General features: G+C 42.6%; 2 protein-coding genes across 2 annotated transcripts; both read right to left on the bottom strand.

The window, feature by feature from the left end:
• Positions 1–425: 425 nt before the first annotated feature.
• Positions 426–1,370, bottom strand: LOC102888710 (olfactory receptor 9Q2). The gene has a single exon (XM_006906012.1). The coding sequence runs from the start codon at positions 1,368–1,370 to the stop codon at positions 426–428; it is 945 nt and encodes a 314-aa protein (XP_006906074.1).
• A 9,538-nt stretch (positions 1,371–10,908) lies between these two features.
• Positions 10,909–11,844, bottom strand: LOC102891898 (olfactory receptor 9Q1). Its single transcript, XM_006906021.1, has one exon. It carries the CDS (start codon positions 11,842–11,844, stop codon positions 10,909–10,911), a length of 936 nt encoding a protein of 311 aa, XP_006906083.1.
• Between the last annotated feature and the right edge of the window lie 461 nt (positions 11,845–12,305).

The following is a 12,305-nucleotide window of genomic DNA, read 5'->3' as shown; positions in this document are numbered from 1 at the left end:
AAAGATGGGCCTATAAAGTAGGTAAACCCACTTGGCAGATAGGAAACTGAGGACAGAAGAGTTGGACCTTACAGGTAGACACTGGAACCTGAGATTAATTAGTTCATTCGACAAATATTTATTGAGAGCTTTTACGTGCTAGGTGCTTTGCCAGGCACTGGCATACAGAAATGAATCCCATAGGTAAAAATACTTAGTCCCATTAGTTTCCTTTCTAGTTGTGAGAAATAGACAATGTCAAATATGTAAAACACAGTACATCAGATGGTGACAAGAGTTACACAGAGCAATAAATCAGAACAGGGAGGTGGGACATTCAGGCGCAGTTTTAAATAGGGCTGTCTGGGAAAGTGTCCCCAAGTAGGTAATATTTGAGGACAATCAAAGGATGGAAAACAGGAATGATGTATTTGACAAGGGTCCATCTAGGGCCTTCCAGAAGCCCTTGATCTGCTCAGGGCTTTCATAACAGCCTCCTTTACCTCCTTATTCCTCAGGCTGTAGATGAGGGGATTCAGCATCGGGGTCACCACTGTGTAGAGCACGGACACCACCCGGTCCTCCTCGGAGGACTGGCCCGAGTTATCTCGCAGGTACATGAAGATGAGGGTGCCAAAGAAGAGCGACACAGCGGTGAGGTGGGAGGCACAGGTGGAGAAGGTCTTGGCCCGTCCCCCAGCAGAGCGGATCTGCATGATGGCCACGATGATAAACAGGTAGGACACCAAGATCACCAAGACACAGGCAGGCATGACAAAAGTGGCAAACACAATAATCACCACCTCCTGGGTGAAGCTGTCCCCACAAGTGAGTTTTAACAGAGGAGGAAGGTCACAGAAAATAAAGTCGATCTCATTGTTTCCGCAAAAGGAGAGCGTGAAGGCTGTGACTGTTCGAACAAAGGCACTGGCAAAGCCAGCCACGTAAGCCCCAGCCACTAAGCCCCAGCGGACTCTCTCAGTCACGACGGTGGCATAAAGCAGGGGCTGGCACACAGCCACATAGCGGTCGTAAGCCATGATTGCCAAGAGGTAGCAGTCGATGGAAGCAAAGAAGGTAAAGAAGAAGAACTGAGCTGCACAGCGAGCCTGAGAGATGGCTGCGCCCTGGTCCCACAGCACAGCCAGCATCTGAGGAACGATGACGGAAGAGTAGCACGTGTCCACGAAGGAAAGGTGAGCGAGAAAGAAGTACATCGGGGTGTGGAGCTGGCGATTTTTGCCGATCAGGATGATCATTCCCACGTTCCCCAGCAGAGTGACAAAATAGAAACTCAAAAATACCAGGAAGAGAGGCAGCCCCCACTCGGGGCGCTCAGTGAATGCGATTAGGAAGAAATCTGTCACCAAAGTGTGATTCCTCCCAGCCATCCATTCGGTGCTGTGCTTGAGAGGGCTAAGACAAGAGCCAGATGGGGGGACCCCTGTGGACAAGTTCAAGTCATTTCAAGTAATAAAGCTTTAAATTGGGGGTCTGACATGTTCGCACTTGACTTCAACAAACTTTGCAGACTAATGTGGAGATACACAAATATAGAGCTCACTATAATGTAGGATAAGTGATGAATGCTTCTATTATACTAAGAATGGAGAGCCAGTGATTCTCTGACTTATAAGTCAGCCCTTGTTTTTGCAACTCTGTCCCCAATTAGTTGTTTGATTTTACAGAAAGCACTTAACCTGTCTGAACCTCAATTTCCTCTTCTGCCAAAAGGGAATCATAACATCTGCCCTGCTTTATGAGATAAGGTTACTGCATAGATTAAAACAGATGAAAAAAAATGCATTGGAAAGCCAAAAGCACTCCATACAGATATGGTGGCTATTTAAATTTTTAAATGAACATTTTAAGGAAGGAAAATTTATATTCCATGAACACAAGAGCATGGCCCCAAAAAATCCATTAGCGATCAGCAATGGGCTCTGCTTTTAGGAATATTTCTATTTTCAATCTAGCAACATGAATGTTTAACTAACAGCTGTTATCCTAATTAGAGTTGGCTGGCTTATCAAGGGTTTTTTGGTTTTTTTTGTTGTTGTTGTTTTGTTTTCCGTAAGTACTAACATTAACCTTGGAATCAAAAGAGCAAACATTAGCTCATTTTAATACCTAACAAAGCTCCATAAGCATTGCCTGGTTGTTCCCACTGTCTTAATAAAAGCAGTAATTTGATGACAAATGGCATCCAAATTTGAAAGCACAGATAGCTCTGGTGTTGTGTAAGCACTGCTGGAAGAATCCAGGTTAATGGATTTGGGGGTCCTTAATGAAGTTCTAGAACGGGCTGTAAAGGAGGGCTCTGATAATATTTGATTACCTGATACAACAGCAGCCTGGTCAATGATAAGCTAACCTATTGGAGATAACAAAGAAAAGAAATTAGATACAGAAGCCATGAGCTGGGCATGAACCATCCTCACCTGAATTCCATTTTGCTAGTGCCTTCCTCCTTTGTTTAGTGTTTCCTCTGCCGATGACCTGCTGATTCAGAAGAGACCTGGTTTCTAGTTCACCCACGCTAGATGTGTGACCCTGAGCAAATCACTGTTTCTCTGGAAGTCACCTTATCTTTGTTCCCTTTCAATAAGCAGCAAAGCAGCATGAGTCCATCATCATAGCAATCTTGTTGAGATGTTGTCACTTCCAGAACCCCTATGTCTCGTTCTCACTTCATGGAGTCCCTCTCTCTATTCTTGCCATTAACGAAACACTACATCCCTGACACTAGAGTTTTCTAGGATTTTTATCTCAGAGTCAGCTCAGGATAGTAGAGCTAGGGGACCAGCCTCTCTCCCTGAGCTTCTAGACTTTGCTGGTGGTGCTTCTTATATTAACTGCTCCAGCATCATGCCCTAATTGGTTCCTGTGTGAGTCTCCAAGGATAGGCAATTTACCTTCATGTGACTTCCTAACAAGGCATCTAATATCTTTGAAGATTCTTCTTTAATTTCAAACTCCCAAAGCCCCATCCCACATCCTGCCATCACTCAGTGGGATCGATGGGGCTGGTTCCTAGTCTTGCCTCACTCCTGTCTTGTGCCAAAAGGAATGTATTTCTTGGAAGGTTTCCTATATCTCACTTGAGAATTTTGTCAAGGGTTTCGCACAATGGCACCCTTGCTGGCTACAATCCGATCCCAGGAGGGGGCTGTTTTGTAAGGACAAGCTTTTGCTCCTCATCACCAAGATAATTATAATTGGTGGCTGTGAAAGTTCACTGTAAGGCAGAAACGAAATGGTGTAAGTGCAGGAGTCATGAGTGGAGGTGATGGATAGACAGGTGTGAGCAGGTCGTGAACAGACTTCTACCACGCAAGTGAGCAAATTCTTATTGCTGACTGACCTCTCCTCCAGAGCACTGGTTCTCAAACTTCAGTGTTCATAAGAATTACCCAAGGAATTTATTGAAAATGTGAATACCATCATCCCAAATCCCCAAATTCTGAGGCAGCGCATCCGCCATGGGGAGCGGGCATCCGGGTTGTTAACCAGGTGGCTCTGACACAACTAATCTCCAAAATTTATGTCTAGAGACGGTGCCTTGGGAAGTGCTCTCAGGAGCTCGAGTCCTGCTTGACCATCTGTGCCTCGTGCCGTAAACTAAAGTAAAATATTAAAGGCACGTTCTCGAAGTGCATGATTTCTTTGAAACCCCATCTGCACCTTCCTTCCTCACAGGAGATCTCAGATAGTCAAGCTGGCTTAATGTTTCCTGTATTATAAATTTAAAAACCTAGCTACAGAGAGGTGATTGCAGCTACGTGGGGACAAAACAATGACTCGAAGTGGGTCAGTGCTCTGTTGATTGAGCCTATTCAGAGGATGACACGAGACAAAAGGACTTAAGTGCCGTGTTTCTCAACTTTGGTGCACAGCGGAATCACCTGGGCTGGGAAGTTTGAAAATCCTGAGGCCCAGAGTGTACTCCCTAACGATTAAATCGGAATGCTTGAGCGTAGAAGCCAAACATCAGGATTTTTTTAATCCCCAGGTAATTGCAGTGTCCAGCAAAGTTTGAGAGCCACCACCAAAGGGCCCCTACCTTGTAAAGTCTTATGTTTCCTCAGGTGTCTTAGGTAGGTTGATGTTACCATGAGGAAGGTAGTTGTATTGTTCTCATGAGTTTGGAAATCACTGCCTACTGTATCCCCCACATGGAAAATCATGTTACATGTCAGCATATTAAAGGATCTAAAAAGTCCTATAATTAAGAAACCTTGTCAGCTGAAACCCACCATTTCCCAAACGTATTTGAGTGCAGACCTCTTTTTTTCATTGAGAGCAGATTAGCATCTTGCGGAACTAGAGGCCTTAGGGAATGACGTTGCTTAGGCAGCCCATCTCTTAAAAAAGCTCGGCAATTGACCAAACGCCAAACAGCAAAGTGGTAATCATTCCAAGAAAAGGCATCTCCTGATGACTCATCTCAGAATCTGGCTCCTTTAAGTCTCTGTCAGACTGGCTGCCCCAAGAGCAATCGTTCCTACTGGGAAAGGAGCTGGGAGGAGGCCAGACAGGGAGCACCATCCTTCCAGATGGATCCCCAGGAGCTGTGGAAAGAAAAATCATCTTTTCCTTCAAGAAAGATTTACCTTTCAGTTGTGAAATGGACCCAATGGCTGAGCCCCTGCAATGCTGCTTCATAAAGATAGTGACTCTATCCCACCTCATCCCCAGGTGAAATAAGATGCCGAGGCCATTCGAACCCTACTTTCAGAAAGCTATGGTAGAACTTAAAACCATTATCAGATTGTTATTAAGGTGATTCTGTCATCCTGAGGTCAGCTCCAGAAAAGAAGCAGAATGAACTTCATAGAATATAAATCGAGGTTTCACACACTGTGAGTATGAAGACCCATAAAACTAACGTAAAAGAAGTTCAAGGATTTGTTCCTAAGACCTACAGATCTCACCAACTTTGGCTTCCTGATTTATCGATTCAGGGCACAGTGGTAGCTGAGCCAAAATGTGAAAGGGAATCCAATAGGATAATAGTAGCAAAGACTATTTAAGCTGCTTACTGTATGCCATTTCACTTTCTAAGATGATGATGTTAGATTGGTAGATAGATGATGATGATAGATGGTAAATAGATAGATAGATAGATAGATAGATAGATAGATAGATAGATAGATAGATAGAGAATAGATAGATAATAGATAGATAGATAGATAGATAGATAGATAGATAGATAGATAGATAGATAGATAGATAGAGAATAGATAGATAATAGATAGATAGATAGATAGATAGATAGATAGATAGATAGATAGATAGACAAATAAATAGATAGATGATAGGTAGATAGACAGACAGATGTATTAACTCATTTAATCCATGCAACAATCCTATGAGTTAGATACTATCATTATCCCCATTTTAAGGAGATGAGAAAAGTTAGGCACAGGAAGTTGAAGTGGGTCACCACTAGTTCCACAGTAAGGGGCAGAGCTAGGGTTTGAACCCAGACAGTCTGGTTCCAGAACACACACTGTTAACTCCCGTACTACATTGCAAACCCTCATGAGGATGGTCCTGAAATCCATGTTTGGAAGTGGGGAGTTCTTTCTTCTACATCTGAACTTTCTTTCTAACCTTTTAGCAAGAAGGGGAACTGTGCTTAGAGATGGGACCTAAGTTGAAGACTGAGCAGATCACGATAGAAAATTCTTGGGGTACTTGGCCAGGCCCTTGCTCCTTCTAAGAAGTATTACTCACAGCTGTGGGGAAAGGATGGACTCAGCATTCTCCTTGGCCCCATATGGCCTCACCTTTCTAAGCACAGATGTTTGGAGGAGGAGAAAACTCAATCTGAGCTGATTGCCAGAGTTAACATTCTCCTCTTCCAAGAAACTCTTTTCTTGAACCACCTTAAGTGGATATCTATTCCTTGTAGCCAAGGAGTCATGACTTACAGTCTGGGAGAGGCATTAGGAAGGACTACAGGTTTGGATGTAAAGAAGACATATCGTCAACGCTCACCATGGTGTTTTCATCTCTACTAACTTCTCCTATTCATACTTGGGTGGATCTCCCACCAATTCAAGGATGAAGACTTTCTAGTGCTCATAAATTTGCTTTGGAAGGTGTTATCCTGTTATAACAGTTCATCACTGATAAACTGCCCTCACTTTACATATTCTGGAATTCCAGAATTTTTATAAGCTCCTATAAGGCACAAGAACCAAAGGAGATATTAGAAATCGAATGACCCAGACATTCTAATTCAGAGGTGGACAGACCGAGGTCTCCAAACAGGAAGATGGTTACTGGTTGGATCACTTCATTTAATTACCAAACCAAGGACAAACTCAAAAGTCCCTTATGTCTCCAAAATACAAAAGAGGCTCCAAATAAACGATGAACATATTGTCAAGGGATTTTGTTTTGATTTGGTTCTAATTCTTTTTTTTTTTTAATTAAATTTATTGGGGTGACATTGGTTAATAATATTTTGCAGGCCTGAGACAAGTTTCTTTCATGGCTTCTTCCTTTATAAGTTTTCTCAAAGTTTTCTCACAGCTTCTGTGTTTGAACTTCCCAGACTGATAAAGCCAGAAGCAACATAGGAATCCAGTCCAACTCTTTACAAGGGTGGAGAATGAGAACCTAAAAGAAGATCTACAGTCCCTGAGATTCTTAATGAGGACTTCTTAGTTGCAAGTGACCAAAGCTCAGCATGTGACACGGCTTAAACACACAGATGAATTCACAACAAGATTCTCAAAACCACAGGGAGGGCAGGCAGCTAGACCTCAGACATGAGGGGGACTGTGACGTGAGGACTTCCTCTTGTTCATAATTGTCTTTGAATACCAGCTTTATCTTCTTCCTAAACCTACTTCTTCTACAACATAGGAAAAAAAAAAAAAGTGGCCACTGGCCTGGTCTGTACTTCACATTTTTCAGCTTTTTCACCACACGCACACAAAAAAAAAAACCCACTATCTTGGTTGCCAAGTTAAAAAAAAAAATCCTAAGGAAGCCTTCAGATGTCATATAGCCAAGGAATGGAGTTCCTTGAATGAATTGGCCCAATGTTAGTTAGGTGCCTGCTTCAAGTCCAATCAGTGAAGACCGGAAGGATGGGATCACCAAGGAGATGGAAGTGCTCATGTGAAGCACCATGGTTAGAGTAAAGAAAGGAGCATTTCCCAGAGAGGGGGGATGCTGTTCTGAAAACACAAAATAATAGGTTTTCACCAGGGTAAAGAGAATCAGAGAAATTCCCACTGCACCTGTGCTTCACTGAATCCCACAGAGATGGTGGCTGAGTGGTGACTCAGGGAGGCAACGGGTGGCAGAGTTGGAAACAGATCTGCAGCTAGTGCTTAAACAGTTGATGTTTACATCCTGCCTGAAAAGCTAGTGGCCACCAAGAAGGCATTGGAAAGACAATTATTGCTTGGTGATTTCTTTAAGTTTTACACCTAGGGCCAATGGGAAGTGTGAAAGTGTGTCTCTGGCTACCCCTTCTTCCTGGGCCTTAGCACCCACCCTCATACTCCTCAGTTGCCCAGTTCTCAGATGCTCCCTCCCTATCCTAACTCATGCTCAGAGAAGACTCTGAGACAATCTCCTTCCAAAGGAAGTGGCTGGCTATGCATAATGAGGGATCTCTTCTCAAATAATTTATACTTTAACATAGGTAAAGCCCAGATATGTAAAATATCAGACCACAAAGGGACTCTTAGAATTCTCTTATTCTCCCCAATTTTACAGATGGAGAAACTGAGGTACAGAATGGGGACTTGCCTTATAGAAGGATGCACAGCTGGTTAAGTGGCAGTCACCACCCAGCGTTCTTTCTATCATATCCTACAACCTCCAGAAAAGAAAGTCAAGCAGGCAAATTTCAAAAAAAAAAAAAAAAGGCATTCAAAGCAAAGAAAGGAGATTTAAGAAAGAATCAGGCCCCTTCTTGGCACCTTGGAAATTATGCCAAATTGCTCATGTCTGCGGCAACCGATGTAAGGTAAAATCTGCTAGCTTGCATTTCCTGCTGGAAAGGCTGTGGCTTTTCTTCTCCCACCTCCTGTACCAAACAATATGGTCCCTGAAACCTCCACTTTCAAGTCTGGGGCAAAAGAGTGTGGGAGGGTCTCCTGAAGCCACCAGAGAGGTTATACCAACAAGTCCCTTCTTTGACAGCTCCTGGAGGACCTGGCTTATAGTAGCAGAGTTCTTCTTGGAGGTAACCATGTGCTGGCAGGCACAAGAAGGGTGATGTGCCAGGCATGAGATCAGGTTGGTTGTGTGGGTAGAGAATTATACTTGCCATCCCCTTACTGAGCTGAATATCCAGGGCTCTCTCTCCAGAAGACCTTCTCCTTTCAAGTATTGTAGCCACCTCCAAAACCTTCCAGTAGATGGTGTTTTCTGGTCTGAATAGCCTAGTGTTTCTTCAGCTTTTTTATCCCAAAGTGGATTTGTAAATTATTTATCATCAGCTATGTTTTTCTATTTAAACAGGACTTCTAGAATTAAAATCACCCAACAAAAGCAATCACAGCAAACACAAGGTATAGCAAGATGTGAGGGAGTATTAACACCTATTTAGAGTCAAGTAATCTCCATAGGATCAACTATTCTTCAAAATTAACTGATTTAACCCTGTTTCCCCTTCAATATATAAATGGAAAGCATTTTTTTAACTTTCTCTGAGCTCTGTTCATAGCATGAAAAGTATATGAAGTCCCATATACAACATTGGGGCTTTGTGGCCATTAGTTCTACAGCCTTTTCGTGAGACACTTCTTCTTAATAAGTCTTTAACTTCTGGCTTAAAATTTAATCAGAAGGTGGTATTAAACTGTTTCCTTAGACCTGGCAATGCATTCTCTTAGTAGTCCCTTTTTTTTTATCATTAATTGAAATTTGGGGGGCAGGGAGTGACATTGGTTTATAAAATCAAATAAGTTTCAAGTATACAATTCAACAATACGTATATATATTACATTGTGTGTTTACTACCCAAAGTTAGATTTTCTTCTATCACCAAATACGTGACCCCTTTTAACCCTATCTACCTCTCCTCTTCCCCATTTCCCTCTGGTAACTGCTAATCTACTGTCAATCCACTGTTGTATCCATGAGACTGTGTTTGTGTGTCATGTTTGTTTGTTGCTTTCTGTTTAGTCCCTTTCAATTCATTGTGTTTTCCCTTGGCAGATTCCAGAAGAACAAATACTCTTCGGTGTACTATTCTTATTCACACAGACCCAACGTTGTTCTTTTCAATCAGGAAGGACCTCCATACAACAAATCCAAGCTTTCTAAGTACTTCCCTAACCTTTCTCACCACCTGTAATACAACTGACAGCACTATTCATTAACTATTCCCTTAATGGAGCTACAAGTTTTCAGCCTGGTTTTTAATAGCCAGACCATTATCAAGGGATTAAGAATTCTTATGAAAATTAGATGTATTTTAAAACATCCTGTCTTCTAGAATAAACATAATGTCTTTGAAGATGTAAATGTTTTTTATTCTACTGTGAGTGACCTTAAATTTAATACCCTTTGGCTGACCTCACCCTGAATCTTCCACACTTCGCTTATCTGCTCCTTCCAATGTGAAACTCTGTTACTGGAATTCCAGGTGTGACAGAATTTTTGGCTGACTAAGTTTGGAATTACACACCCCCTTTTTTGTCTCCCATGACAATTAAATCACATACTTGGGATCTTGTTTTTTGATAACCCAAGAAACAGGGAGAAAAGGAGTTTGAGTTCCAAAAACAAGTATCAAAGAAAGAACAGAAATTATAAGAAGATAGGACCTGTTTCCTTGGGTTTCCAGTGCCTTGGGTTTGATTTAGGCACCCACGGTTAGAGAAGGGAAGATCAAGAACCATCAGACTCTGGGAGGTTTTGGATACAGGCTAAGCTGTGGCTGAGCACAGGGACACAGCACAGGCCAGGATTCTCTCCTGCCCACCTCTGCGTGGAATGCAGCAATGCTCTGCCTCCCCAAGGTCAAAAGCTTTAAGAACATAGAGGGTCAGCATCTACAATACAGACATTGCAGATAGTATTATAGGCAGTGGGATTGGTGTAAACTTACCAGATGGATTCTCAGGCAAACAATATGATAAGTGGGAGCTGGAACAGACAGGGAAGAAGGAAGAACACGACCTATTCCCAGTGCTGGTAGCAACTGACCGACATGTTACTGTGGGCATTTTTTAGTGATTCATGTGAGGCATCCCTGCGAAATAGTACAAGAATCTGAAGAAATCTTTGAACACGGTCAGCTTTATTAATTGGACCATCAAACACCTTAATTTAGTCATTAAAAATAAATGTGATCTAAATATCGAATCTTAAGTGGTAAAATCATTCTGAAGTGTATGGGGGTGAAGAATACTAACATCGATGTTTGCATCTCACTTTGAAACGCATTTTAAAAGAAGGTGTATTGATGAGTGAATTGTTGGATGGATAAGTGAACAGATAGAGTATATATATATATACTCTCTCTCTATATATATATGATAAAGCAAATATGACAAAATATTAGCAGTTGCAGTATCTCAGTATTAGGTATGGGGGTTCACTATACATTATTTTCAACATTTCTATACAATGAAAATCATTCATAGAAAATTTTGCAAAAAAATGTAATCATGTTTTACAGCCACAGACCTGTGAAGTGTGCCACATCCGGATGACACAGGGTTTAATTTCAGATCTGTCATTGGTCCTGGGATTTAGAGCTCTCATTCCAATCTCTCTTTTCAGGCAGCCTCTTCTTTTTCTTCCTTTCTCTCTCTGGAACTAAAAGTTCCTTTTTATACCTTGTACCATGACATATTTACTTAAATATTGAGCATGCTATAGTCAAGTGTCAAGAATGCTGGCACTACAGAAGAGTTAATTCTGGGGATTATGCAAGGTTGAAGATGGTTAGTATAACTTGGCTCTGTTGAGAACTTTCTTCAGGGCCTCCTTCACTTCCTTGTTCCTCAGGCTGTAAATGAGGGGGTTCAGCATGGGGATGACTGCTGTGTAGAACACAGACACCACTCGGTCTTTCTCTGAGGACTGGCCTGAGTTATCTCGCAGGTACATGAAGATGAGGGTGCCAAAGAAGAGCGACACAGCGGTGAGGTGGGAGGCACAGGTGGAGAAGGTCTTGGCCCGACCTCCAGCCGAGGGAATCTTCAGAATGGCCACGATAATAAACAGGTAGGACACTAAGATCACCACCATGCAGGCAGGGAGGACAAAAATGGCAAACACAATAATGACCACTTCTTGGGTGTAGCTGTCCCCACAGGTAAGCTTTAAAAGAGGAGGGAGGTCACAGAAAATAAAGTCAATCTCATTGTTTCCACAGAAAGAGAGAGTGAAAGCTGAGACTGTCCTCACCAACGCACTGAACAGACCAGCAACGTAAGCTCCGGCCACAAAACCCAAACGGGCCTTCTGTGTCATGATGGTGACATAAAGCAGGGGGTGGCACACGGCCGCATAGCGGTCATAGGCCATGAGGGCCAGGAGGTAACAGTCAATGGCACCAAAGAAGGTGAAGAGGAAGAACTGAGCTGCACAGCGAGTGTAAGATAAAGCTGCCCCTAGCTCCAACAACACGGCCATCATCTGAGGCACAGTGACAGATGAGTAGCAGATGTCCATGAAAGAGAGGTGACTCAATAGGAAGTACATCGGGGTGTGGAGCCGGCGATCCACACGGATTAGAATAACCATGCCCAGGTTCCCCAACAAGGTGATGAGATAGATAAACAGAAACAGGAAGAAGAGAGGCAGTGCCCATTCAGGGTGGTCAGTGAATGCTATGAGGAGGAATTCAGTCACTAAGGTGAGGTTCTTCTCTGCCATGAAGCCAGAGGGACTTGAGAGGGCTGTGATGAGAAGCAAGTTAGGAAGCTGTAAATAAGACTTAATTGAATTTTTAGTTTACATTTTATCAAACCTGTACTATGGACAAAATATTCCAGGTGCCACGTGGGGCTTCAGAGATGTCTGGACTTAGCTTCTACTTTCGAGAGAATTCTGTGACATAGAGTCCGCTTAATATGTCAAGAAGATCAATACTGGTAAACATTTTCGGAATAAGAGAACACCATCTCCCATATTTATTGCTAACTAACGATGTGAGCCCCTGCGATTCAGATTATCACTCTTAAGCAGAATTTCCCTATGGCTCCTGTAGGGTTTGATACATGTGGTCCTTGCCTCCCCAGGAATATCCATCTCAGAACTCTGTCCCTTTTTCTCCATGACCACAGCTTCTCCCTTATTTCAAACCTTCTTCATCTCTTGCTTGGATCAAAACAACA

Source organism: Pteropus alecto, unplaced genomic scaffold (assembly GCF_000325575.1).
Source record: "Pteropus alecto unplaced genomic scaffold, ASM32557v1 scaffold91, whole genome shotgun sequence".
In the NCBI taxonomy this organism is placed as follows: Eukaryota; Metazoa; Chordata; class Mammalia; order Chiroptera; family Pteropodidae; genus Pteropus; species Pteropus alecto.
This window is presented reverse-complemented; position numbering and strand designations above follow the sequence as displayed.

Bases quoted from the DNA above. Each gene is read 5' to 3' on its own strand.
- LOC102888710 (XM_006906012.1), bottom strand. From the start codon at position 1,370: ATGGCTGGGAGGAATCACACTTTGGTGACAGATTTCTTCCTAATCGCA.
- LOC102891898 (XM_006906021.1), bottom strand. From the start codon at position 11,844: ATGGCAGAGAAGAACCTCACCTTAGTGACTGAATTCCTCCTCATAGCA.